Source organism: Grammomys surdaster, unplaced genomic scaffold (assembly GCF_004785775.1).
Source record: "Grammomys surdaster isolate TR1022 unplaced genomic scaffold, NIH_TR_1.0 125606, whole genome shotgun sequence".
Taxonomy (NCBI): domain Eukaryota; kingdom Metazoa; phylum Chordata; class Mammalia; order Rodentia; family Muridae; genus Grammomys; species Grammomys surdaster.
The window spans coordinates 1,497,275-1,523,192 of NW_021620449.1; the positions used below are offsets into that span (position 1 = coordinate 1,497,275).

Below are 25,918 nucleotides of genomic sequence, written 5' to 3' on the forward strand. Positions count from 1 at the left end.
TTCTTTGAACCCAGCCTGTACCTTGCAGCTCCCAGGCAGTTTCTGCTCTCCTACACACTCTGACTCAAGTCTTCACCAGCCTCAATAAGATGTACTCATTCATCTCCATGATTATATAGTGCAAAGTTTATGGAACATAAATCATATCTAACCCACCAAAAGAAGTAATTCAAACATCCCAAGAACTGTCCTGTTTCCACATGAACAATAGGCCTGCCATGCAGTGTTCAGTGCAAGCAGTTTTGCTGTTGGATAGTGCTATTACCTTAAAGCAACAGGAACCACAGGAGATAGCACCTGCCTGTAATCTCAAGTCCCAGCACATGGGAGGCCAAAACAAGTGGACTATGAGTTTGAGGCCAGCCTGGCTGCACAATGAGGCTATCTCAAAAGACAGATAAAGCAGCTATCTCCAAGGCTACCTCTGGGAGTGGAGAGAACATTCCATCATGAGCTTTACAATGGAAGTAATAGTCCTGTTTTTACATTCATATCTCCAATAACTCATTGTCAAAATATACAGCTTCTTTATCACTTTCAAACACTGATTCCTTCCTGTGTACACGTCTATTCATTTCATGTGTGTGTGGTTTTGGAACCCTGCTCATTCTACAGGCCAAGCTGCAGTTCAGAGCCAGCAGCTACTCATTTCCTCTTCAGCAGCCAGTCCTGCTTCCAGGCAGTGTCTCAGGTCATTTAACTTTCACCTGCAAAGCCCACCAATAACAGCGACTTGGTTTTAGGAAGCAATCACAAACGCTAGCCTGTTCCATTTTAATTTGGTTCCTTTTGAATCTTCAGCTTTAGCCATCTTTCACAACTTACTTCTGCAGTCTGGAACTGTCCACGGCACTGGTCAGGCTCATCATCCAGCTTCTCAACCAGCCTTCCTACATTCTGTCAGATCCCTGTCCCACTATACAGACTACTCACTAAGGAGTATGAGGGACCTGAGGTCTGAAAGAGGAAGTGATACTAACCCCAGAAGTTATTACTAATAAGCTTCAAACCCCCAACTCTGTCATTCAGCCTAAGTCCAATTGTTAGCCACAGTTTTAAAGTCTAGGATGAGAAAAGCCACTACAAATTAGAAAACTGAAAGCCCCTACTGTAGATTATCTATCACTGCCAATGGGGTAACTATAATAAAAATGGATGCTAGGACAACTCTCCTATGGGATTTAGTGTGAATACAGAAGACTTAAGAATGGGCTAGAGAGATGCTCTTCCAGAAAACCCTGGTTCAATTCCCAACACCTAGGTGGCAGCTGACAATTGTCTGTAACTCCAATACCAAAGGATCTGGTTCCCTCTCACAGACATACATCAGATAAAAAACATCAATGCATATAAAACTATGGGCCAAGCATGGTGGCACACACCTTTAATCCCAGCACTTGAGAAGTAAAGGCAGGCAGATCTCTGAATTCTAGTCCAAACTGATCTACATAGTGATTTCAGGCCAGCTAGGACTATGTAAAAAGACCCTGCCTCAAACCAATGAGATGGAGTTAAAAATAGAAAAGAAAAGGAAGCATAACTTGAGTAAACAAGCTATATTTTGTAGACTTGTCTTTAATTTCATGTAAAGATGAAGTTTTGTTAAAAACTAGGAAATTGCAGGAACAACACAACATTAATATAAGCTGATCTTAAATCTACTTTCCAAGATGAATTCTAAAGCAAAAGCTGAAATGGCAGACGTTCCCACACAGCTGTAGCCATAGCCCTCTGTTTTACTTTGAAATAGGCTCTCACTAAGCTGCCCAGGCTGGCTTTGCATTCAGTCAGAGGTGATACGCAAGCAGTGACTGGTCCATGCCATCCCTGGGACATGGGAGCATAACCCTTATTTAGCTCCTAGGTGAGCAGAACCACTCCCCTGGGCTCCAGCAGCCCATATCCAACTATTCCAGGGATACATGCTGCATACCAGTGCAGACTGGCCAATCCCCTGGTACCTACTCTGCATCTCGATGAACTGCAAGTCTGAGCCATTCTGCAGTCCTGCCAGGTCCCCGGACATGCCGTCATTCCTGGAACACTTCTGCCGTTCTTCCTCTAACTGGAGCTTCAGTTTTCTAACCTGGAATAAAAGTAAAAGTCACCAGAGAGATCTATGACTCAGTTTCTTTATCTCTTTCTTTGGTGATACTGGGGTGAAGTCCCAGGGCCTCAGGCATGCTAAGCAAATACTAACATGGAGCTGTAGCCACAGCCCTCTGTTTTACTTTGAAATAGGCTCTCACTAAGCTGTCCAGGCTGGCTTTGCATTCACTCTGCAGCCCAGGAAGACCCTAAACTTGGGATTCTCTTTCCTCAGCCTCCCAAGAAGTTGAGATTTTAGACCTGTGTCACCAGGCCTGGATAGAAGAGAACTGTCTTGAGTTTGGCCTCCATCAGATGTCTTTCTCAGTTGTTCCACATCTTATTTTGAGATTAGGATCTCTCACCAAACCTGGAGCTAATCAATTTAGCTAGGCTGACTAGCTACCAAGCTCCAGCGAACCTTCTGTGTCCACCTCCCTGGGATTACAGAACATGCTATGGTTGGCTACTACTTGGAATTCAAATTCAGGTCATATGCTTGCACACCAAGTTCGATAAGACCATCTCCCAACTCCAATCCTCCAGTAAAGACTTCTATTCTTTATTACTTGTGTGTGTTTACACAAAAGTACATCTTTGGTTTTTTTCTTAGTCTCATTAAAGTGAAATTTTTCATGGGCAGTTAGGACTTTTTTAGTTTTTTAGAGACCTTTAAATATACAAAAATAATTGGAAGCATAAGTGGCTGGCTTCCCCAATAGCCTCAACTCTACTGCCAGGGATCAAGAGGAGGCTGAGCAGTAACTTTGCCACAGCCCAACGGGAAGGGCAAGTGCTGATTTCAGACTCAATGAATGTATACCTCTCAGGCACCTCTGCCCTTTGCACACACATGGGGTTGTTTTAAGAGAATTTAGTTATTATCACATCGTTTCTATCAAAGGCTCATCCCTCTTCTTCAGCACGCGTCCCCAAAGGCCCTGGTCATGCCTAACCTCACCCCACAAACTTCTCCAGTGCCTCTGGAAGCGTCAGCCTGCTGCCAGCTCATGCCCCTGCCGCAGCCTCATCTCAGAGAACACCTATCACCTCAGTACTCTCACAGACGCCTGCCATTCCTGTAGCCCCACTAAGTGCTGCTACTTATGTCTTCACAGCCTACCTCAGCATGGAAATGCAATAGTCTTCTCAGGCTTTCCTTGTTGTTGCTGAACTAGCCTATACTCAGTCCCTGGAGTCTCTGTTCTTAATCTCATCTGTTCAAACTAATATCTAAGTACCTCGTGTCTTTACTAATGTGCTGTGCCTGTCATGTTAGCTCCTGACTTATACTCGGAAACTACTGCTATCTTAAGTCTGCCATTTTGATGTACACCCAGAGTAGTGGCATGCTCCCATAACGTACCTCAATTTCTGAATACCTGCCCTTCAAGGATCCTGCCATTTACCTCTTTTTCCCTTGGCCATGTATAACTGCCTTCATTAGATAGCCATACTCCCTGGATTATTTAGTTCCACATACTATGACTGCTCACTTCCCAGTTCATTCTCTCTAGACCCTAAGCCTAACATCCTCAGCCATATTCACTTCCAGTCATTGATCTATCTTCTTTCAACTATACCTGATCTCTACTTAGATGTCCTGTCAACACTGGCCATCCAGCGTAACTTCTAGGTCCAACATGACCATTATGGTCTTATATATCCACTACATCCTTTGCCCTGGTAACTTGACTACATGCCTACATCATACAACGAATGCAGCTAGAGAAACACATAATAAATGTGTTCACGGAAACTTTTCAGATACAGCTTCTAAATTCTATTGCTTGACCCTTTTCTACTAAGGCCTTCCAGGGCATGGATTTTTTCAGATAAACCCACAACAATCTGTTCATCTAAATTTCCCACATGCCATGAATAATATATTAAACCATGGAGTATCACTCTCCATTCCCTTACTGACTGAATAGGAGTTAAGAGAAGAGTAATAAAACCACTCAAGTTTTTCAAACTCAAAATTTAGGAGTTTTCTAGAATCTAGAAGGGCTACTATGATGCTTGAAAACTTCTGAACACATCAACTGTGAGATTTGAAGCTACTAGAGACAGAAAAAAGGACAGAAGGGGAAAGCATGACCTATGAGAGATCAAATCTCAAAATGTACATACAGACACACACGCACACACACATGCACACGGCAGAAAACATCCTTGTGGAGTCAGCCCTCACCTACCTTGTGTGAGTTTCAGGGACTAACCTCAGGCCATCTGGCTTGCACAACACGCACCTCACTTGCTGAGCCACCTCACAGGCTTATGCCTTCACAGTTCTCAACAACTATCCTCAAAGACAGGACAATGAAGAACTAGGCCTCTGAAACTGCTTAAGGAAAATGACACTTTCATATGCCTTTGAGGGTATGAGAATTTTTTTAAACAGCACACATGGTCTTTCTCAGAAAACTACTGGAATACCAACAAAAGAGTGAAGGAAAGAGGAATGTAGGAAGACTGAGAAAAGAGCACTGATCCACAGCGCAGACAGAGCCTCCCCAGGCCTGAAGGGCAAGCACACCAGGAGTGAAGAAGCCTCTATAGTCCAGGATGAGTTAAGTCAGAGGCTCAAGATGGAACCCTGGTGTGTATCAGAAAAACCCTGCTCAAAACATAAGCTAACTCTGTGATAAACACAAGAAAATAGGCATATGGCACAAAAAAAAAGGAGAAGAGGAGGAGGAAGAAAAGGAAGAGGAGGAAGAAGAAGAGAAGGAGGAGTTGGAAGAGGAGGAAGAGGAAGAAGAGGAGGAGGAGGAGGAGGAGGCAGCATTCAGAGTCCTGCAGATGGAAACAGAATGGCCTTTAAGAGGCTACAGGAATAGGAAGTTGCACGTGTGTGGCAGAGGCTTGTCTTCCACAGAGGAATGTCAATAGATGGTCCTTTAAAGAATAGCATCATCTAGTCAGTGCCTCACACTGAGGGACAACTAAAGGAGGATAGAGATGGTCAGGCTGGGGGTGGAAGGGTTGGGCAGCAAGCTGTGTACGCATCCTATACATTCTCTTCTGAGACACAAAACATGAATTATCTTTTCTTCCTTTAAATGTCACTTGAGTACCAAAGTTAGAAATATATTTCTAACTTTTTTTTTCAGTTTTTTGTGTGTTTGTTTTCAAGACAGGGTCTCACTTATAGTCCTGGAACTCACTATGTAGATCAGGCTACCCTTGAACACACAAAGATCCACCTACGTCTGCCTTCTGAGTGCTCAGATTATAGACATGCAGCACTACTTCGCCCAGCTATTTCTCATTTCTAACGAGCATTCTAATTTGTTAGCATTTTATTGCCTATCTTAGATAAAATAATAGTTTCAGGTGAGTAGACATCTTACCTGTGACAGCAGCTCATCCTTCTCTCCAGCAAGTTTTCGTAGCCTCACATCTGGAACAAGTGGGATGGCTATAAACTGAACTTGTAAAGGTGCTCACAAATAGCCAACAGCTAATAAATTTCATTATTTACACTCTGAACATGAAAAGACACAAAGGCTTTAATTGCAATAGAAAGAATACTTTATTCATACTCCCAGCCAGTGATAGTTCCAATTATCAAATAAAATATCTGTTCCCAGAGCATTGACTTTCTGCCTAGAGACAAACTATGGCCCAGAGGAAAACAGGTTTTGTTGTTGTTGTTGCAAAAATGTGCAAGCTTTTTCCAGTTGTCTTTAGAAGCTCCCACTCTTGGTAGAACTATGAAGCAAGAGTGGGACCCAGGAGTGTGGAGTAAGGGACCATGGGCTAATGGTCCCTTACTAAGTGGGAGCAGGCAAGCGAAGTCCTCTAGACCTCAGGGTGAAACAAAGAGCTGGAGTGGGCTTAAACTGATGTTTAAACCCATGGCTAACTTACTGACGAACACAAGAAATTCAAGCACACAGAACCTGGGCTCCAGCTTGGGGCAGATACCCTGGGCAGCTTCTTCCTGGGCAGGAACAGACCCCATATGCTGAGGAAACACCACTAGTTCAGCTAAAGCCACCGTTCACAGCTGGCCAATGAACCCATAATAAATAAGGTTGGCTGTGTCAGTTCCAGTTCCCAAAGGTGGAGGAACCCAGGAGGGCTGGCCCATCGTGATCTTCAGTTCTCTACAGAATCAGGCTATGAACAGTATGAATGGGAACAACAAAACAGTAAACTGACTTAAAGATTTTTGGTTTGGTTTGGTTTGGTTTGGTTAACTTGAGTGTTTTTTAAGTGTGGGCTTTATAAATGACAATGTCATGTTAAATGTCAAAGGTGACCATGCCTGCAGGATCTCTCCTCTAGCTCATCTGGATCCTTTATCAAAGTGCTCCACACTGCATTATATTTCTAGAATTCTACATGAGACAATATTCCTGCTAACTTTACAATATTTCAGCCTATGTTGTTATTACAGTGCCTCACATTTCTTAAAAAAACTATACACACAAAAACAAGGTAAAGGAGAAAAATTAAGTGTACACTGATGACACAGTATCTATCTGCGTTGTTTTTTTTCCTTCTAGTGTAAGATTTATTGTAGGGCAACATTTGAGCTGGGCCCCTTTGTGGCCAGGGTCACTCTCAGCAGGACTGCATGCAGTGCTCAGAAAGTCACACTTCAGTGTGGTCTTTTCCGTCATCAACCTCTCATTATGAAAAGTGGTGGCAAAGAGCTGCAGCATCCTAGGATAAGCTTAGAATCTGAATCCATGTGGGCCAGGAAGAGGCTAAGTCTATGCTGAGAAGTCCTACAGCTCTGAGCTAGCTACCCACGGGATGGGCACACAAAGTCTATTTTAAGTAAAAGGAGATGTGTATAAACCTGCAGTGCTTCCCTCATGAAGACTCCACTGCTGCTTTCCCAAGATCAAGAATGTCTAAGGACCATGTGTACAGATTCCTTCTTCGCACCTACCCTGACCCCAGCTGGAAGGCTGACATCAATCCAAAACTAAATAGCAAGTAGTGTCTCACCTAGTGGCCCTTCTCCCGCTGACTCCAAGACCTGAGCAGCTTCCTGAGACACAGCAGTAATGGCTCCAACCACAGGCTCATGATTGACATCACCGTTGGGAGTGCTGTCTGGGATTATAACTAAGCCATGTTTCTGTGGAGAAGAAAAACTTAGTATCACAAACAATAACCCACACAGACACTAAGTTCTATTGCGGCATCTCTGCAACAATGTATGTTTGCTATGGGTAGAAGCTAGTGAGAAATTAGTTATATGACATACCTCTGTGGAGGAAACAGCTCAATCAACCCTCAAATCAAGGCTGTAATTTATGGTCAGAAAAGAAATAAGGCAAGAGGAGGGGAAGAAGGCCAGGCTGACATACCTCTGCTGTCTTCACTGTCTGCTGCAGCTCAGCCAGCTCCTCTCTGAGCACATCTCGCTCATTCCTGAGACAGGCAATGTGTTCTTTCTGTTTCTCTAGGGCCTGGTTTTAGGCAGAGTAGCAGGGGCAAGAACAGCATAGAAAAAGAGCAAGAGAAAGGTGACTAATCCAATAAGCAGGAAGCCTACAAGCAGGAGGTTAGAAGCATGGAAACAGTGGCCAGGCAGCGGGGGAACAGGCTGTGTGCACAGCTGCGGAAGAGTTTAAATAGACGAGTGTTCATGTATTAACTTGGCAAGACATGCTCATCACACGAAGACCATCTTTACCCACAAAAACGTCCTGCCTGACTTCCTCAGTATATTTTCATTTAGTAACCAACAAAAAACATACAACACATTTCATTTCATGTTAAACAAAACTAGTTTAGTTAAGAATAGGCTTGATTTTTTTAAGATGAAATTAGTTTGGAAAGAAAAGCTAGTCTGGATAAATTAAATACTGGCTGTCTGCTTGTTCTCCAAGTGTTAGAGCAAAGTACTCAGACATCACCTGACCCAAGACAGCTCATCTCCAAAGCCACAACCTGCTTATATTAACTTAATTATACACCAGTATGATTCGTTTGTTTTTCTGATATACTGATGAAATGAGAAAAAACAAAACACAAAATGAACACTAACCCAGCTGGGTAAGAGGTCAGGGGTTCCAAATCTAACATTGGAGACCTGACATAAGTCGTATCCAACATATCTGGCAAACAGAAGGCCTGACAGCAGCACCCACCTCGGAGGCACGCGGGCCTTGGAGTACTGCTTGCACTTGGCAAGCTACACAGTTTGGGAAAGGTGGGCAGTTCTGGAACCATATTCAAACACCAGAATGAGAAAGCAGGGAGCACAGCAGCCTGGCAGAAGCACTGTTTCTAAAGAACCCTTCTACTATATATTTTTCCTGCATTTAATGTTTTATCTCATCACCAGGTCAAAAGTGGTGAACTGCATAATTACTGATCACTAGGAAGCATTTCTTGGTTCTCCTTGTTGCTGAACAGAAGGTCTTATACTGCCTAGGCTGGCCATGAACTTGCTATGTCCTGGGCCTCAAGTGTCTACCCACAGTGGGATAACAGGCATGTGTCAGTCAACATGCCTGGCTCTTACTCAGTAATTTATATCAAGCCCTCACAGTGCTAGTCTGTGAGCACCAGCACTGTGCAGCACTGACTGCAGCAGTGGATAGCATGACTGGGTGCTATCACTCGCCCTTCTGTCCTCTGTGATGCACCGCTCACCTCCCTGCCCAAAGTTATAGTAGCCACCAAGGGAGACGACGAATGCAGTTCCCCCTGGTTCTAAAGTCCTCTCATATGGTTTATAGCACAGCCTAAAGAGGCTGCATTCTCTTCTTTCACCTTCATCCCCCATGATGCTAGGGAAGTGTCCCTTAGACAAGCCCTTCCTTACTTTTCAGTCCCTACCTTCTTCCCATAAATGGTGGAAATTCACAATCTGCTCTATCTGCAGTTACCTGTAAAGTGACGTGAGACTCTAGATTCTGAGGCTTTTAACATTTGCTTCTGGTGTCAACACCCTTAGCAACATATGAAACATTAGAACAAGCACAGGACATGTCCTGTCTGATCCGTGTGGGTTAGATGTGTGTTACAGGCATAGCAGTCACTCACCCTAGGTTAGATGCGTGTTACAAAAGCACAGCATGCAGTTGTGCTGTGATCAAGACATGTAGCTGAGGAGGTGGTCACTTTCACAATGTGCTTGTCAATAATCACACTAAAAAAAAAAAAAAAAAAAAACCCAGGAGCAGACCAATCTCGAGAATTCCAGCAAACACCAGGGCGTGGCTGTTGTACCTCCTTCCACAATTATAGTACTGGCTTTTGTTTCACTTTTAGATTTTAAAATTTCCTCTTCCCATAATTACAGGTAGGAAAATAAAATATATCCTGTATATTGGTTCGTTTCACCACAAAATTTGAAAGCTACCCAAATACTTTATAATTGGGTCAGATGTATTTGTTCTAGATCTGTTCTAAATCCCCTGTATTGCCTGACCACATAACCACTGCCCTGTGCCTGCAGGCAGCAATTGCCTCTGCCAACGGATCTGAGGACAGAGTTCATCTTTGCAGAGATCTAAATAATTTTTTGTCAAAGATCTAACATCTAATTTTAGCAACAAACAGCCAAATAGAGATGTGGAACAGGCTGTAGACTATGCAACCAGTTAAATAACTGCAGTTATTGAAAATAAGAAGTAACTGTGGCTGGGTTGGCCAAGAGCTCAGAGGCCTTTTTATGTGCACTACTCTAGTCTATGTGAGAACCAGTGAGAACTGCAGGCCAGTGCTGAGAGGACTGATGTCACCAAAGAAAGGCGGGAGAGAGGGCAGTTTAACCCGGGACCTGTTTCTTGATTAAGCTATTAGATTTGATTCTTGAAAGTGAAGCTAGAGATAAGTGATGCTCTGGTGCCGAAGCAAAGAAAAAGGAGCTGGATATGTGGATTCAGCCTGGTCTACGGAGACTCAGTCTCCAAAAAGAAAAGAAAGAAAAGAATGTCTAGAGAGACAGCTCAGTCGTAGCAGAGCATCTGCCCTCGGGAGTGAGCGCCTGGGCTCCACGCCTAGGACTAGAAAGAGCAAAAAGTGAGAGCAGACGACATAACAGCTCCAGGCAGAAAAGTAACAAATACTGGTGAAGAGATGGAGAGAGCCCATCCTTGCTCACTGCTCAGGGGAATGGAAGCACAGAACTACTGTGGAATACAGTCCTCAAGAAAATTAAATAGAGTCACTAAATGACGTGGGGATATACCCAAAATAACTGAAAGCAGAAGAGCATAAAAGAGATGTCTGCACTACGTGTCCACAGGAGGCAGAGACGGATGCTGCTGCCCAGGTGTCGTTAACAGATAAATCTGATGCACATGATGAGAGGAATGCCATTCAGTTTCAAAAAGCAAGAATACTTGCTGAGTGTGGTTGAAGGATGCCTGGAACCCCAGCACTGAGAAGGAAATGGGAGAGTCAGCCTGAACTACATAGTCTCCAAGAGAGACCGGAGAAGGGAAGGGAGGGGACAGGGGACGGAGAGGACAGAGACTCATGAATTCTCACACACACTGCAATGCTGATGAAGCTTCGGGATCTTATGCTGCTGAAATCAAGGAGCCATAAGTGGGCAAGTGCTGTCTATGTGACTGCACCTCAGTGAGGGGCCTGAGGAGTTAACTCGGAGACACGGTGGAGCAGTGGCTGGCACGGGTGAGGCATTATGGGAACAGATTGTAAGCTGGAGAGGATGGGAACAGAGTGGACTGAAATGCACAATGGTCCTTGTGTGTAATAGGCACAATGTAAAGAAAAGCTTAGGGAGGGGTGGATAAACTACTGTTAGAACTGGGTAAACTCTTTGAGTTATGCTGAATGGAAAAAAAAATCTATGTCCAAAAATGTTATACACCGTAAGTGTCTATTTACACTACATTCTTAAAATGGCAAAGTTACAGAGTGGCTCTCAGGACTGGCGGGCAGTGGTATATGGGTATCTATAAAGAGGACAAATGGAAGTGGCACTATCTTCACTGTACCAGGCATGTCCTGGCTGTGACATTGTACTGCAGCTCTGCAAGATGTGACATTTGTAAGCAAAGGGTACGCAGGGATATCTTGGTATCATTTCTTACACTTGAATGTGAATCTTAACTTTGCTCAATATAAAAGCATTTAATTTCTCCACAAAGCATTTATTATTGTGTGTATGATGCGTGAGTTGCTCAGAGGAGCACTCTGGAGTCTTCCCTCCTCCCACCTTCAGGTGGGCTCTGGAGACCAATGCCAAGGCATCTCACTTGCAAGACAAGCACTTTACCCTGAGCTATCTCAGCAGCCTATCAAAGTTTACTTTTCAAAAGTTAAATACATTATATCTTATAGAAAAATTCAATAAATCCTCAGACAATTAAAAGCAAAGTGATGTGTACCTTCACCATCAACATGTACATTTCTTTCTTTTCTTCGATTTTTCTTTTTGAAACAAGTCATGCTGTGTAGCCCTGGCTGGTATAGAACTTGCTATATAGACCAGGCTAGCCTTGAATTCATGAGATCCACTTGCCTCCCTCTTCCTCCAAGTGCTGGGGTCAAAGGCATGTGCCACTACAACCAGTATTGGCATCTCTTTTTAGTATGAAAACAAGGTCTGGTTTAGTGAGCTCTTTTATGGAGTGTGTAGTTTTTACTCTAGTCAGCTTCTGTTCCAAGAGAATCGGTTTAAACCACTAAGAAAATCATAGAAATCAGAAGCCCTGGGCCTCCTGACCTGTGAGATGGCCATCCCGGACAGTGTGTGCACTTTAAACTTTTTCTCCACAAACTGCTTACTGTGCACCCACCCCACTCACCACTTCACTCCCTACTCTGTGCACCCACCCCCACACATCACTTCATTTTTCCAAGGAAAAACATTTATAAATAAAGTAATTCACAATCACAATGTCCCTTGGGAAGATTTTCTAGGTTTTGATGGAATTTTGGAGACTTAGTAACTTAAGCTTCAAAAAATTATATAAAGATATCTTTTGTTCTTTAAATTTCTACCCTCTGGAACTAGGTGTGTGACATTTTGCTATCCTGCAGCATGTGTGCCGTGTACCCACAGCATTATACAAACCAGCAATGAGGAAGCTCTCCTTACCAGGCCCACTGGGCCTTCAGGGTTATAACTAGAGCTGTGTCACAGTCTGGCAGCCCCATGATCTTACATTCCTATCCACTTCCAGAACTAAACCGATCTGTAATCCTTTCCTACCTTATTCACCAACGATTTATAAGCTAACATTCCCCCTCCACCCCATCTTCTCTTTCAGTCCGTATTTTATAATGTAAGCATATCTAACTGCCCACGGAATTTGAATTAGATGCCTGTGGTTGCTGTGGGGTAAGAATCCTTATTATATGGGGAATAAAGAACACTTCTTTTAAAGGTTTCTATTTGTGAGCTTCATAAGCATGAAGTCTGGAAAGAGAAGTTCTATCTAGGCACACTACCGGTGTTTCCTAGAGAAGTTATTCTCTGTCTTCTAGTTGTCCATACTGTCTAAACATGTAATAATAAAAGGATGGCTTTTTGGCAACCTCTGAGTTAAATTCTCTTGGTCTATCCCCTCAGGAATGAGCTTCTCCAAACCCCCACCTCCTCTCATACCCCAATTATTTTATCTTTCCAGAGCAGGGTCTCTTGGAGGTCAAACACCTCTTTTGTCATGGTGTCTAGTTTCTGCTGGAGGCGCTGATTCTCCTGAAGAAGAAGAGGGGGAGGGAAATAATAAAAGCAGAAAGAAAAAAGCAAGGGAGTTAGAAGAAGGAAAACAGGGAGGTAGTGAATTCTAACAAGGGGGAGGAGAAGTCTATGATTCACAGAAAAGGGAAAGGTGATACCCACTGTCTCCCGGCTGGACCCCACCAGTAAGCAAGGGAAGACAGCAGGATGCAGCCAAGCATGTGTTGTGTGTGTAGAGGCACTGGGTTTGATCCCAAGCACCACAAGAAAAGAGGGCAGGGCAAAGTCAGAAAGGGTATCAGAATAACTATTCCAAGCAGAGTTCTGTGGCAGCCATCCCGCCTTCATTCCTACAAACATTCTCCTGCATATCCATCCTGGGATAGCTGCCCTTCCACCCAAACATGGAGCCACTTAGATTTGCAGAAGGAAACGTGTGTTTGCTTATGAATACGTAATCCTTTACCAGAGAGGAAACTGTAGCTTTGAATGTTTTACTTGGTAAAGTAGAACTTAAGACAGACATAACTCAGCTTGATCATTTTGATTTCTGTTGACAAAAAACTGAAATATCAAGAATATCACAAAGTGTAAAAGAAACATTAGTTTTTAGAAAGATGGGATTTTAACATTTAGCTGTTCTGAAGCAAGTCTTCTGGTAAGTAATGATGTCCTGATTAGCACTAACACAGCCTAGAATCCCCTGAGGGAAAAATCTCAGGTGAATATAATTGTCTTTAGCAGGTCACTCTGTAGGCATGTCTGTAAGAGACTGTGTTGATTGCTGACTGATGTGAGAGGGCCCAGCTTACTGGTGGGCAGATGGTGAGGGCTATATAAGCTACAGTGAGGAAAATAAGCTTCAGCCAGCCCATGAGCTGGCTCGCTAGCACACAGCATCCTCCATGGTTCACAGTATACTTCCTTGGTTGTGAGTGAGCTCCCTAGTTCGAGATAATGCTTTGTGGAACAGCAAACAGTCCTGCCTTTGGGTTCCTGCCCTGACTTCCCTCAGTGATGGACTGTGACCTGAAAATGCAAGATGAATAAACCCTTTCCTCCTCCCCTAAGTTGCTTTTGGCTATCACAGTAACAGAAAGGCAGCCGGTGCTTACCCTAGACTTCTTCCCATGTTTTTCCCTGTGAGCCACCAATTAATGAGCAGCAACACTGCCCCTACTCACACACTCTCCACTTGATTATGCAGATCTTAACTGTCCAGACCTAAAGGCATTACATGTGATACTCGAGTTCCAGTTGTATGTGATCAGTAGATACTGACCTCCAAACAGTGGGAACTGAGAAGATACAAAGACTAAGGCTTTCAAAGTCTACAGCTAGCACCCTGGGCTTGTTTTCCAAGAAACTGGTGACAAATGACAAAATCAATCTTTACTATCTTCACATGGAGTTCTTAATAAAAACCAAAACACTTAAGCGTAGCGGGGATGGTGGTGGACGAATGCCTTGACCATGTGCTGTGGGCCACCCTCCTTTGCACAGGGATGCTGCCTCAGTGTGGCACAGAGTTCCACCACAGTGGAGACCTGAAGCCCTGTAGTGTAAGTTAAAGATCTTGACAAGTCCCTCCTTTTCCTCAGCTACCTCAGTGTATCAACCTGAGTAAGGGTTAAAGTCTCACTCAGGAATCATGTCCTGTAGCCCAGCATGCACTAGGGCCCACAGAGTGTGTGACTCTATAACGCTTCCCTTTCCAAAGTCCTATGATATCTTCAGGAAAGAGTGCTGAAGAATAAAAGACATTGGTCAAAACTCCTACTACTAACGGGGGAATTTTATAGAGCTGGGAAGCATTCACTTTTTATGCTTGCCTTTATATTTCATTTTCAAAAAGTTTGAGAAAGCCAATGTTAACACAAGTAAACTTTATAGCAGCACCTGTATGTCATGACCCCTTTAGGAGTCAAACAACCTGTTTTCAGGTCACCTAAGACTATCAGAAAACACAGATCATTACATTACTATTTGTAACAGTAGCATATAGTTATGAAGTAGCATCAGAAATAATCTCATGGTTGGATGTCACCATGCCACAACATAAGGAACTAAAGGGTCACATTAGGAAAACTGAGAACACTGATTTATAGGACTTTAACAGTCTCCCACCCACCATCCTTTCCAACTCATTTTTCAAAATTGAGCGTTTCCACAGCTGAAGCACATACCTCGATGAGCTCGTCCCTCTGCCGAAGGCCTTCTTTGAGTTCATCCATCTTATGCTGCAGCACGCTGCACATGTGTTTCTGTCTTTCTAACTCCTGTTAGTAAGAAAAGGCTGTCGTTAGAGGGCTTGGGATAGACACGAAGCTGGACACGTGTAATTTATCAGGGCCCGTGTAACTTCAGAATCATGCTTAGATGGCTGACTTGCATGAAAAGGGTCAAACTTTAAACCTCCATCTTATATGACGAAGGAAGAAAAGCACCAAAATGGACAGCAAAATGTAGGGACTTTTTAAAATGAGTCACTGTAGAGTAGAAGATTCCAATATCCAAAAACAATAAAGGAAAAGCAGGGCAAGAGACTAATTAAAATTGTTAGAATAGCAAAAGCTACCGCAGAGTAAAGATAAGAATGACAACTTCCCAAGAAATTGTAATTTATGTTCAAAGACAAAGACTTATTATGCTTTTTCCATCTGGAGAACTCCTAAAATAACAACAATAACAACAACAAAACCCACTGACAACAAGGAAAACCAGGCTAAAGGCCAGGAAACAAGAAGGGAACAACTCTGACATGACACATGCTCACAGGAAGAGAGACATTAGCTCTGTGTGTCAGCACACACAGCTTTGCAGGATGACTTCTGGACAGCAACACTGCAAACACTGTGACTGTGCATGACAGAGTAACTGCAGCAGAAGAAGCAGGAGAAGCAGAAGCAGCGAAGCTCTGTGTGCCTGATGAAGAGCAGCGCTCACTGTGTGCTGCTGTTCTCTGAGGGAGGAGCACAAATGGACGTGTTCCCATTATCTCAGATGCTGTATCTCTTTTTAATCAAAACTGGCTGACATATCTTCGTGGCTTATAAAAGGAAAGACAGATCACTAAATGTAAGGAAAATTCTCCAGGGCTGGAGTGATCGCTCAGTAGGTAAGAGCACTGGTTGCTTTTGCTGAGGACCTGTGTTTGGTTCTCAGCATGTGGTGGCTCACAGCCATCTCTAAGTGTAGTTCCTGAAGATATAAGTCCTTCTTCTGACCTACACAAGCACCAGGCATACATATGGTGCACAGACATACACAAAACAAAATGAATGAAATTTTTTAAAAAGTAGAAATAAAATAAAAAGAATTCTTGCTAAGAAAGAGGAAAACGAGGATGGAAGACAAATAAAATTTAAATTAATGTCCTTTGTTTGACTTCAGATCTACCTATCTTTACATAGGTAAGAGTTCAATTTAAAGTGTAGCCCCAGGTAGAAGGAACAGCCCACATCCTGGCAAATGAAGATCAGTGGGTAAATGTGGCACAGACGGGACAGTGTCCAGCCTTGTGAAAGAAGGAGCTCCATGCTGAGGGTTGTAAGTCAAGATGTGTGCTGAGGAAGGCACAATGGTAGCCTAGGCCAGGAAAAGGGTCAAATGTCTCGATTACTTAATTTGTTTAGAGTTTACTTTTGCAAGATTAAAACATACAGCTTTCACATGACAGTATAAAAAAAATCCTTCTGAACTATACCCTTTAAAATGGCTAAAATGGTAACTTTATTGTGGTATGTCTTTATCATAATAAAAGAATTTTGAAAATCTATTTCAAGTAATTTTTAAAGAACAGTATTTTGGCTATGCATAGCCTACTGACCCAAAGAAAAGGCCAAGTCAAACACTATGGCTGCTTTCTATAACTACATCAGTGTCAACGTGGTCTTGCTTTTCTGAGTGATGTACAATACAGCAGTAAGAATTAGGGCAGAGGAGATGGAGAACACCAGGGACCAGGTACAATCCCTACAGTCATGCATATAAACTTAAACCATTACTGCACGGTTTCTTTTGTCATACAAGCAAACAAGAGCCCACATACATATTTTGACTGAAAGGCCATGAAGTGATTGAGCATCAAGAGCGGCCCCAGGCCTGCGGGAGAACATGGGAACATGGAGGCCCTCCTTTGACAAAGGATGCTAAAGATAAGGCCAGAATATCCTCGTCTGTCAGAAAGCATGGAGGCCACCTATCAGTGAGCCCTCCACACTGCTTGGGAGTCAGCAGAAAAGGGGCTCACAAGCACTGGCAGTGGGAAAATCTGAACATCAAAAGGGACAAAAGCTGAAACCACAACACACAAGTTTACAAAGACTTCAGAAAGGATGGTTGGCCACTGTGAAAGTTTAACTCCTTATTTTGAAACTATAAAAGCAAAGGAGTGCTGAAACTATGCAAAGTGTCTCATCTAGGTAATAAAAAATGAAGATCCTTTCTAAAGATGGACATGATACAAGATAATAAGGCCACAAAGCATAAGGAGGTTAAAAAGAAACACAAAAATTGGAGAAGACAGGTACAAATCATTTATTTGTTACATAACCTATATCTGAACATATCTATAGTCTTACAACAGTAATAAAAATTGAAAAATGAGCAATTTCAAAAGAGAAACCAGAAGCCCATGAAAAGATACTCAAAACCAGTAGCTTTATCAGAGAGATGCAAATCAGAGCTACATCCACTAGATGGCTAGACTAGAAAGGCCAAACTAGCAAACAGTGGAGAAGATATTAGTAAAGAACACAGCCAGTAACATCGGCTAAAGTGCTAGCATTGCTTTGGAAAGTCTGCTGCTCCTCACTTGGTTTGTGTACTTGCCAAACGAGCCAACAATCTCACTCTAAATAATTAGACAAAGGAAAGCAATGTCCACACAAATCTACAGAGGTGCTCATGTCAGCATTTCTCACAAAAGGCCAAAAGGAAAAAATTGATATTGATCCAAATATCAATTAATGCTGCTGGATCCCCCAACACATGTAGCTACCCTAAAGATGGAATAATAAAGTGTCACGGGAAGAAATGAAGCACTTATATGTATGCCACAACACGGCTGACTCAGGGTTACTACACTGTGAGATAGTAAACATGAGATAGTCCCTTTTATGATCCTGTTGACATCGAAGTCTAGAATGAGGACATTTACAGAGACACAAAGAAGACCAGTAGTTACTTGGGGCTGAGGGATCAGGAGTAGGAATATAACGACTAAAGAATAGTCAGGTTCTACTTGAGAGAATGTCACTATTTTGTAGGTGTGACAGATGCACCTTTATGTGAATATACTAAACTCCACTGAATCATAGACCTTAAATGGGAAGTTACATATTAATTGAATCATTTTTTATTGGATATTTTATTTACATTTTAGATGTTATCCCCTTACCCCATTCCCCCCAGCCCCACCCAGGAACCCCCTATCTCATCCCCCCTCCTCGTGCTTCTATGAGGATATGCCCCCACCTACCCTCCACTCCCACCTCCCCACCCTCGAATTCCCCCCCACATGGCGTCCAGCCTGAATTGAATCATTTTTAATTATTTTGTATGTATGGGTATTTGCCTGCATGTACGACTGTGCATCACTTTTTTGCCTGGTAACTATGAAAGCCAGAAGAGGGTATCAGATTCCCTGGAACTGGATCTAAGCTCTAAACATCCAGCCACAGCATGAGACGACAGCCAGCTACCTGGGCTCTGTAAAAAGGACCATGCCACTTCTGAAGCAGGCTTGCAAAAAAGGGCTCCAGTTACATTTAGTGACATGTCTACACCTGACAGCCTGTTCATAGGAACTTAAGAGGATGGGGAACCCCCAAAAAGACACTGTGGACATGAAAAAAAGAAAGTATTTAAGAACATCAAGCTCCTAGGACAGGCAATCAAGTTTCCTCAAATCTAAACTGTACTGGGAAGAGGTGGAAAGGGAACAATTAGCTAAGAGTCTCAACACAGCAACTCATTTCAAGGTGTGAGACTCACCTGGATCCTGGGAGGCCGTGGCTGGGAGAGGGTTGACTGGGGTGGGGTAGGGATGACACAGGGTCTCAGGGTCTCACTAGACAGTCCCAGCTGGCCCAGAATTTACTACTACACTAGGCTGGCCTCAGACTCACAGAACATCCTCTTGACTCTAATTCTTCCATACTGGAATTAAAGATGTGTGCCACCATACCAACTTCTGTTTCTGTTTTGTTTTGAGAAAGGGTCTCAGTGTAATCCAGGTGGCCATAAATCCATTATCCTCCTGCCTCAGCCTCTCAAGTGCTAGGATTATGTGCACGACCATGACTAGCTTCTGATTTCTTTTTTTTTTTTTTTTTTTTTTTGGGTTTTCGAGACAGGGTTTCTCTGTATAGCCCGGGCTGTCCTGGAACTCACTCTGTAGACCAGGCTGGCCTCGAACTCAGAAATCCGCCTGCCTCTGCCTCCCGAGTGCTGGGATTAAAGGCGTGCGCCACCACCGCCCGGCCTTCTGATTTCTTTCTAAGCATAGAAAGGAAAACTGTGTATGGTGCTTTGAAATTACTAAAATTTTAATATGTAGGAATTGATATTAATTTTTCAAGTCTGACTTGGTCTTTTGTATGAGCATGTGCATGCATGCATCTGTGGGTGTCAGATATGCAAGTGTGGAGGCGGAGGCTTAAGCCAGGGATTTATTCTCTCACCGTTGATATTAAGGCAGAGTCTCTTGCTGAACCCAGAGCTCACTGATTGTCTTGTCTCCCTAGCTTACTCTAGGTATCCTGACACTGCCATGCCATGGTATTACATGGGCACGGGGAATCCAAACTCTTGTCCTTAAGTTTATATGACAAGTGCTTTATCTGCTCAACCATCTCCAGCCCCTGGAATGTTTTTGTAATACACTTTTTAAAAAAAGAACATGTAGTCTGTCCATATTAATTATTAAAATTAGATGCCTAGAATTTGTTTTAAACACAGAGTAGAAAAGGATGAGGTGGGGCTAACTATGGGTTGATGTCACCAAGAGGAAGCTGATGGACCTATTAGACGCTCTACTTCTTTTTCTATGTTTAAAATCAATATAAATTTTAAATACTTATTTTTATTTTATGTGTCTATGTGAATATCTACATGCACGCATATGTACCATGTGTATGCTGGAACCTGCAGAGGCCAGAAGCGTGGGTCAGATCCTGTGGAAGTGGAGTTACAAGCAGCTGTGAGCTACTTGATATGGGTGCTGGCAATTAAACCTGGGTCCCCTTGAAGAACAGCAAGTGTGCTTAGCCACCAAGTCACTCCTTAGTGACAGCCCCTTAGTAACATGTTGTTAAATGTCAGAGAAGCTGGTTTCTTATGAGAGTATTATACCGCCATGACATGTGAGCCTATCAAACGCTGTACAACTAGCCATCTCCCTTTATTATGTACAATTCAGATGGTGTTTCCAAAAATTCATCAACACCAATTTCCTAAACTGTTTTCTCTTTATTTCTATATTGGCAATATAACAGTAACTAATGTCTAACAATCATATCCATTAATTCTCTACTTAGAAACTAACTTTAAAATGTCCAGGTCCAATAAATGTTTACTACAACCTAGTGTCTTTGCTGCAGCTGCCTGAGGGCAGATATGGTACTTTTATTCTTCAGCAGTATGTAACTTCTTCTTAAGGAAACACCTGTCAGTTTCTGACTCACATCTTTAAACTGCTGCTTCTAAGTAACTGGTTATTTGGAAAGTGGAGTCTCTTTAAGTACTTAGAAACTCACAGAAAAAAAAAAATCGCCTGTCTCAATGAGAGCTTCTAAGTTCTGTCATTCTATTTACAATGGAAACAAAGAAGCAACTCAATGTCATTTTCCCAGTTAAAAGAATAAATATTTGAGTTCATAATCTAGTTTTTAAAAACCTAAAAAAATATAGAAGTTTTTCCTTAAAAAAAAAAACAATGTTTTTAGGGCACTGGCTGATTTCTCAGAGCCCTCAATTCTGACTGCAGTTCCCACCAGCCCTGTCTCCTCTAAACATCTAAACAAGCTTTGATTTTCTGCCCCCAGAGAGTGGTGTATGAGATGAGCAGCTACCTTTGATTTCTCTTCGTTTTCTCTGTAAAACTCTGCCATCTGCTCCTCCTGCTCTTCAATGACATCCTTGAGGGTGTCCACCTGGTAGATCAGATTGTTCTTCTCATTGTCTAGTTGTGCATTGGACACCATGGCTTTCTTGTATTTTTCTTCTACTTCAGACAAAGACTCCTAAATAACAAAAAAAAAGTCAGCTTGACATCTACGACATGGTGGCTGCCCATGAGTGACACACAGCAGTGTGGCCTGGCACATACACAGAAGCATTCCACACAATACAAGCAAGCGAGGCACTCCTTGTTCAGTAGCGTGCACATGTAACAGAGAGATGAGAAGACACCAGTGCCTCCCTGAGACGTGGTCTTTGGCATGCCAAGAATACAACATTAAGCAGCAAAGAGTAAGTGTGCAGAAACATTTGTTTTTAAGAAACAGAAAATGTAAAACAATATTTCAAAAGTTTCTCTTGTAGTTTTTAACAACAAATGTCTAGTTTTCCAAATGCAGAAGTTTGAGAGAGCACAGCCTCTCTCTGCACAACCACACATATCTCTGAATTTTGCCACTTTTGGCATTTGGGTTTTCAGTATTTCCTCAGTGTGTATAATGCTAATATAAATGGGATGAACATTTTTCCTGGCAATTTTCCATCTCTGAGTCATTGTTAAATAAATACAAAAATCACTTAAGAGCTATTGCACAGTGCCTGAAATTTTATATAATGCTAAAACTTTTACCTAAGATATTGTATACATATTTTAAAACAGTAAGTAACCTGATAATTGCAATTGCCTATTGACTTATTAAAAGATAAAAAGAAAACTCATCTAGAAAAGCAACTTTTTAAAAAAATCAGTAAAACAGTCTTAGGACTCTGTAGTGAGAATTCTGGAATTTTGGTTTCTTTTAAAAGTACAGAAATATGATTAAGAATATGTTTTCTTTTTAATCCCAGGTGTGGGATATATGACTACTTCAGACTGTCCACAGCAGCTGACTATGATTTGCCTCGTGCTCTAGCAGGGGCATGAATTGTGTGACATTTAAAATTCTGAGGACTTTTCAGAAGGTATATAAATGCTAGGGCCCCGAAAGGCAGTGTGGGTTGTTGGTTGGTTGTTGTGTTTGAAGTTTGTTAAGTAGTCATGAACAAAAAAGAAACAAGGAGAAATTAGATATCCTGAGACTCCTAATCAGCAGGAAGTAGTCTAATGATAATGTCTCCCCCTTTCCAACCCCTGACTTTATTCTGGGATCTCTTTCCTTTCCACTCTATCTGTTTTTCTCTCTTATTAGTGTTAGGGAGTGGAAAGATCGAAAGAAAGAACAACCCACAAAGTAGCCAAAGACAGCTACAGGACTCCAGAACTTGTAGTGAGAAATTTGGTTGCCTTAAAAACCCAATTTTGTGATGACGTTTTTGTTTTAATCCCAGGTGTGGGATATGGAGCTGCTTCAGTTTGTCCACAGCCGCTAACTCTGACTGTCTCTTGTTCTAGGAGAGGCATGGTTTTTGTCAGCAACAGATAGTTTAATTCTGGGGACTCTGGAGGGGGTACAAATTCAGAACCCCAGAGGGTCTGTGGCAGCTGTTGGTCCCCCAGCTGCTGGATCATCCTGCGGCTATGTCTGCTATTGCTGGACTGCTGGATATTCTGACAATGAAGACTGGACTTGCCCCTAGGAACTCAACACCCTTAATCAATAGGAAGTAGTTTAAAGAAGTCTATGCCCTCCTTCCCCCATCCTTCTTCCTCTCCTACAAAGTGTTGGGGGGTTGGAAGGGATTACAGTGGAATAAAGGTTGGGAGGGAGGCAGAGGTCTAAGAACCTAATAAAGTAGTGAACAAACCAATGAGAACCCTTACATTTATAACCAGTTTTTCAACAAAGGTGTCCACACAGTGCAAAGCAAAAGCAATGAATGGTGCTGGAACAATTCACTGTTTAAAGAATGAAGACAGATGCCCAATACCACACACAAAAGTTAGCTCAAGATGAGCCAACCATCTAAATGCAAAGGTAACAACATAAAAACTAAGGAAATAAGTCTTCATGGCTCTGGATGGGTAATGACTTATTAAAAATTACATCAAAAGCACTATCAGCCAAGGAAAAAAAGGAGACCTTTATTAAAAATTAAAACTTTACTCAGCAAATGGTAACTCACAGTTCTGATAACTGATTTCAGCCCAGAACTAGAGTCAACAACAGGCTCAAAATGCAAAATGATGATGACATGAGTAGGCAGACCCCAAAGAGGGTTTGCAGACAGATGTCCAGAGAGTACATGGATGCATGCTCAGCATCCTTCCTCATTGGGGAATGCACAACAAAGTCACAGAATGTGAGCCAATGTCTCATCTACTAAGACAGCTAGAGTCCATGACCAAGGCATAGGGCTGAGGGCAAATGCTCAGTAGGAAAGAACCCCTGCCCCACCTCAATCCCTAGCAAGCCCTCTCCTCCTAAAAGAAAGAAGTATTGGGGAGGGTATGGTGAAACGGGATCCCTTACACTGCTGACAGAAGCATAAGTGCCTACTCTGGAAACAGTCTGGCAGTTGTTCAGACGCCCAATACTCTAACCAGGAATGCTTCACAAACCAGAACAAAATACGAGCATGATTCAAAATAGTATTGAGAACACTTAACTAAAAGCATATTTTAAAATTTCAACTATAGGAAGGTCCAAAATTCAATGATATCTATTCATATAATACCAAATTTCATCCAAGAGGCTAAGAGAAAAAAAAAAGCCTCATCATTTTAGGGTGTGACTCCGTGTTTAACAGAATCCAAGGAAGCTCAGAACTAAGACACATAAACAAAATACATAATGCAGTAAGTCCATGTAAATTTTTCCTGTAAAAAGCGTATAATAGACTTTTAAAGTGGGGCTGGAGAGATGGCTCAGTGGTTAAGAGCACTTGCACTTCTTCCAAAGATCCAGGTTTGATTTGTGGCACCCACTACAGACGGCTCACAACTAACTACCTGTGTCTCCAGCTCTAAGAGATCGGATGTCTTCTGGCCTCTGGGGAAAACAACTCAAGTACACAAACATAAATAAAATATATTTTAAAGAAAGACTTTAAAGTGTCAAGGTGGGAAATACTCTAATTTTATTTGGACTTCAGGTTGGTCAGACAGTAACTGTTGTGGAACATGGTCCTCTCAGTTGCCGTTAGCATCTTAATCAGAGCAGCTGGGATTAACCACAACAGATTGGGCCTGTTGGGCTGGAGAGATGGCTCAGTGATTAAGAGGGAGTACTGCTCTTGAAATGGACCTGAGCTGAGTTCCTGGTACCCAGGTGAGGCAGCTCACAGTAGCACCTTTGGCCTCCACAGGCACACACACATTTACACAGATACAAATACACTTAAAAAAAAAAAAAAAAGACTGGGGCTATTGACATCAGGAAAGTGGAGAAGCTATTAGATCCTCACTTAAAAGTTTCCAGCCATTCCCTCCCCTCTGCACCTCCCGGCCAGCTGCATGTAACTCTCTGCTCAAGATGCATAGGATCTAGGAGAGGTGCATGAGTATTTGGACTGTCGAAACTAGACTGAAGGGAGGAGGCATCTGTGAGGCAGCTGTGAGGAAGCCTAAATCCTTCTGGGGTGACAACCATTTGAGGGTCACTCGTGCTGCTGCAAGTAAGCCCCAGAAGCTCAATAGATCCCCACGCAAGGCTTGAGTGGAATCATGACTCCAGTCTGTTACTGGCGCCCTATCTTACTTGAGTAGACCAAATATACTAAGTGCGCCCAGAGACAGTTGATGTAACACTAGGTTTTGAGGAAATGTTTAATAATTCTGAAATGTTAACTATCAATTTTAAAACTGCTCTTAAAAATACCTAAGCAAAAAACAGGGTAAGATTTTATGGGGAGAAAAAAATGAAGCATTCTTCCTTGCCCACCGTCCCTGCAGAGGCCCAGTGCCTGAGTCAGGCTACTTCCTTTCACGTGTGTGCACAGGGACCCTCCTGCCTGGTTTACCATTTTTAACACTAACTATATGCATGTATTTTGTTGAACAGCTTGCTACTTTTCAGTGAAAAAGCTACTTTTCATGAAAAGCTTATACTCACTAGAATAAAATAGGTCAATTATGTTCATTCATGTATCGCTATAATTCTGTATTAAAATTCAATAAGGTATGTTTAATAGTTTTTAAATGGGTTTAGTCCTTTATAGGACCATTAAAGATCTTTTACATCATTTATGCTTTTCAAACTATTTTATTGTATTTTCTGAGAAATACTGCATACTATCAGTACACTCTATGGCATGGGGAAAGCATTATAGCGCCCCTGATGAAAGGAAAGGTGGCAGGGAGTCTGGACAAACTCTCCAAAAGTACACATGATAATCAAGAACAAGGTTCCAAGTAGTGAAGAACACCCCTTTTTATAGGATATGCCATAACACAATGGTCAATCACCAATAGAGACATTTTTGTTGTAGCTTTTCTTCCAAATAAACAAATCATTTCAAGGATAAATAGAGCTCTGCAGTCAAGTCCAGTCACACACTGATATGGATTAAGAGAAGGAATCTTATCTGTTCACATTTCAAACCATCAAATCAGACTTGTTTTTTTTTTCTTCAAGGAATTTAATCACAGATATAAAGTATAAATGAAATGTTTTAAATAAACAATAACAAAAACCAGTTAGAAATCTCTTGATTCACTCAATTGCTGTCTGGATGTGCTGTTGTATAAGACATTAGAGAGTATGTATGTATGTATGTATCTAACATACTGAATTTGTACCCTGATGCAAGGTATAAGTTATACCCTAAACAGAGGACTAAACCTTAAGATTTAGAGCAGTAAAAGAAACAGGCCTTCAACTGACTGAGTGTCCTGGTGTGTACTCACAGCCTCATCTCACACCACCAGGAGCACTCCTCGAAAGACAGACTCTCAACCTTTTCAGTTCTATGTCTTCACTGTGAATTCTGGACCATGGTACCTACATAGAAGCTTTGACTAGTAGTGGAGTTATTTCAGATTATGATAGGAAGGAGTCAGGAAGCCTTGCTCATGAGGCCTGCCTGCTGTGTGTGTGTGTGTGTGTGTGTGTGTGTGTGTGTGTGTGTGTGTGT

At 42.3% G+C, this 25,918-nt stretch overlaps 1 protein-coding gene across 2 annotated transcripts in view; it reads right to left on the reverse strand.

Moving 5' to 3' along the window:
• Nucleotides 1-25,918, reverse strand: part of Lrrfip2 (LRR binding FLII interacting protein 2) — a 102,478-nt gene that overhangs the window by 3,634 nt on the left and 72,926 nt on the right. Inside the window, exons 20-26 of one of the 2 annotated variants that reach the window (XM_028787052.1) lie at nt 20,800-20,970; nt 14,911-15,003; nt 12,650-12,742; nt 7,422-7,523; nt 7,057-7,189; nt 5,445-5,494; nt 1,966-2,086 (exon numbers count right to left, since the gene is read on the reverse strand). In XM_028787052.1, coding sequence (XP_028642885.1) covers nt 1,966-2,086; nt 5,445-5,494; nt 7,057-7,189; nt 7,422-7,523; nt 12,650-12,742; nt 14,911-15,003; nt 20,800-20,970 — 763 coding nt within the window. The remainder of the gene's footprint in view (nt 1-1,965; nt 2,087-5,444; nt 5,495-7,056; nt 7,190-7,421; nt 7,524-12,649; nt 12,743-14,910; nt 15,004-20,799; nt 20,971-25,918) is intronic. The other variant, XM_028787053.1, reaches the window with a different exon arrangement.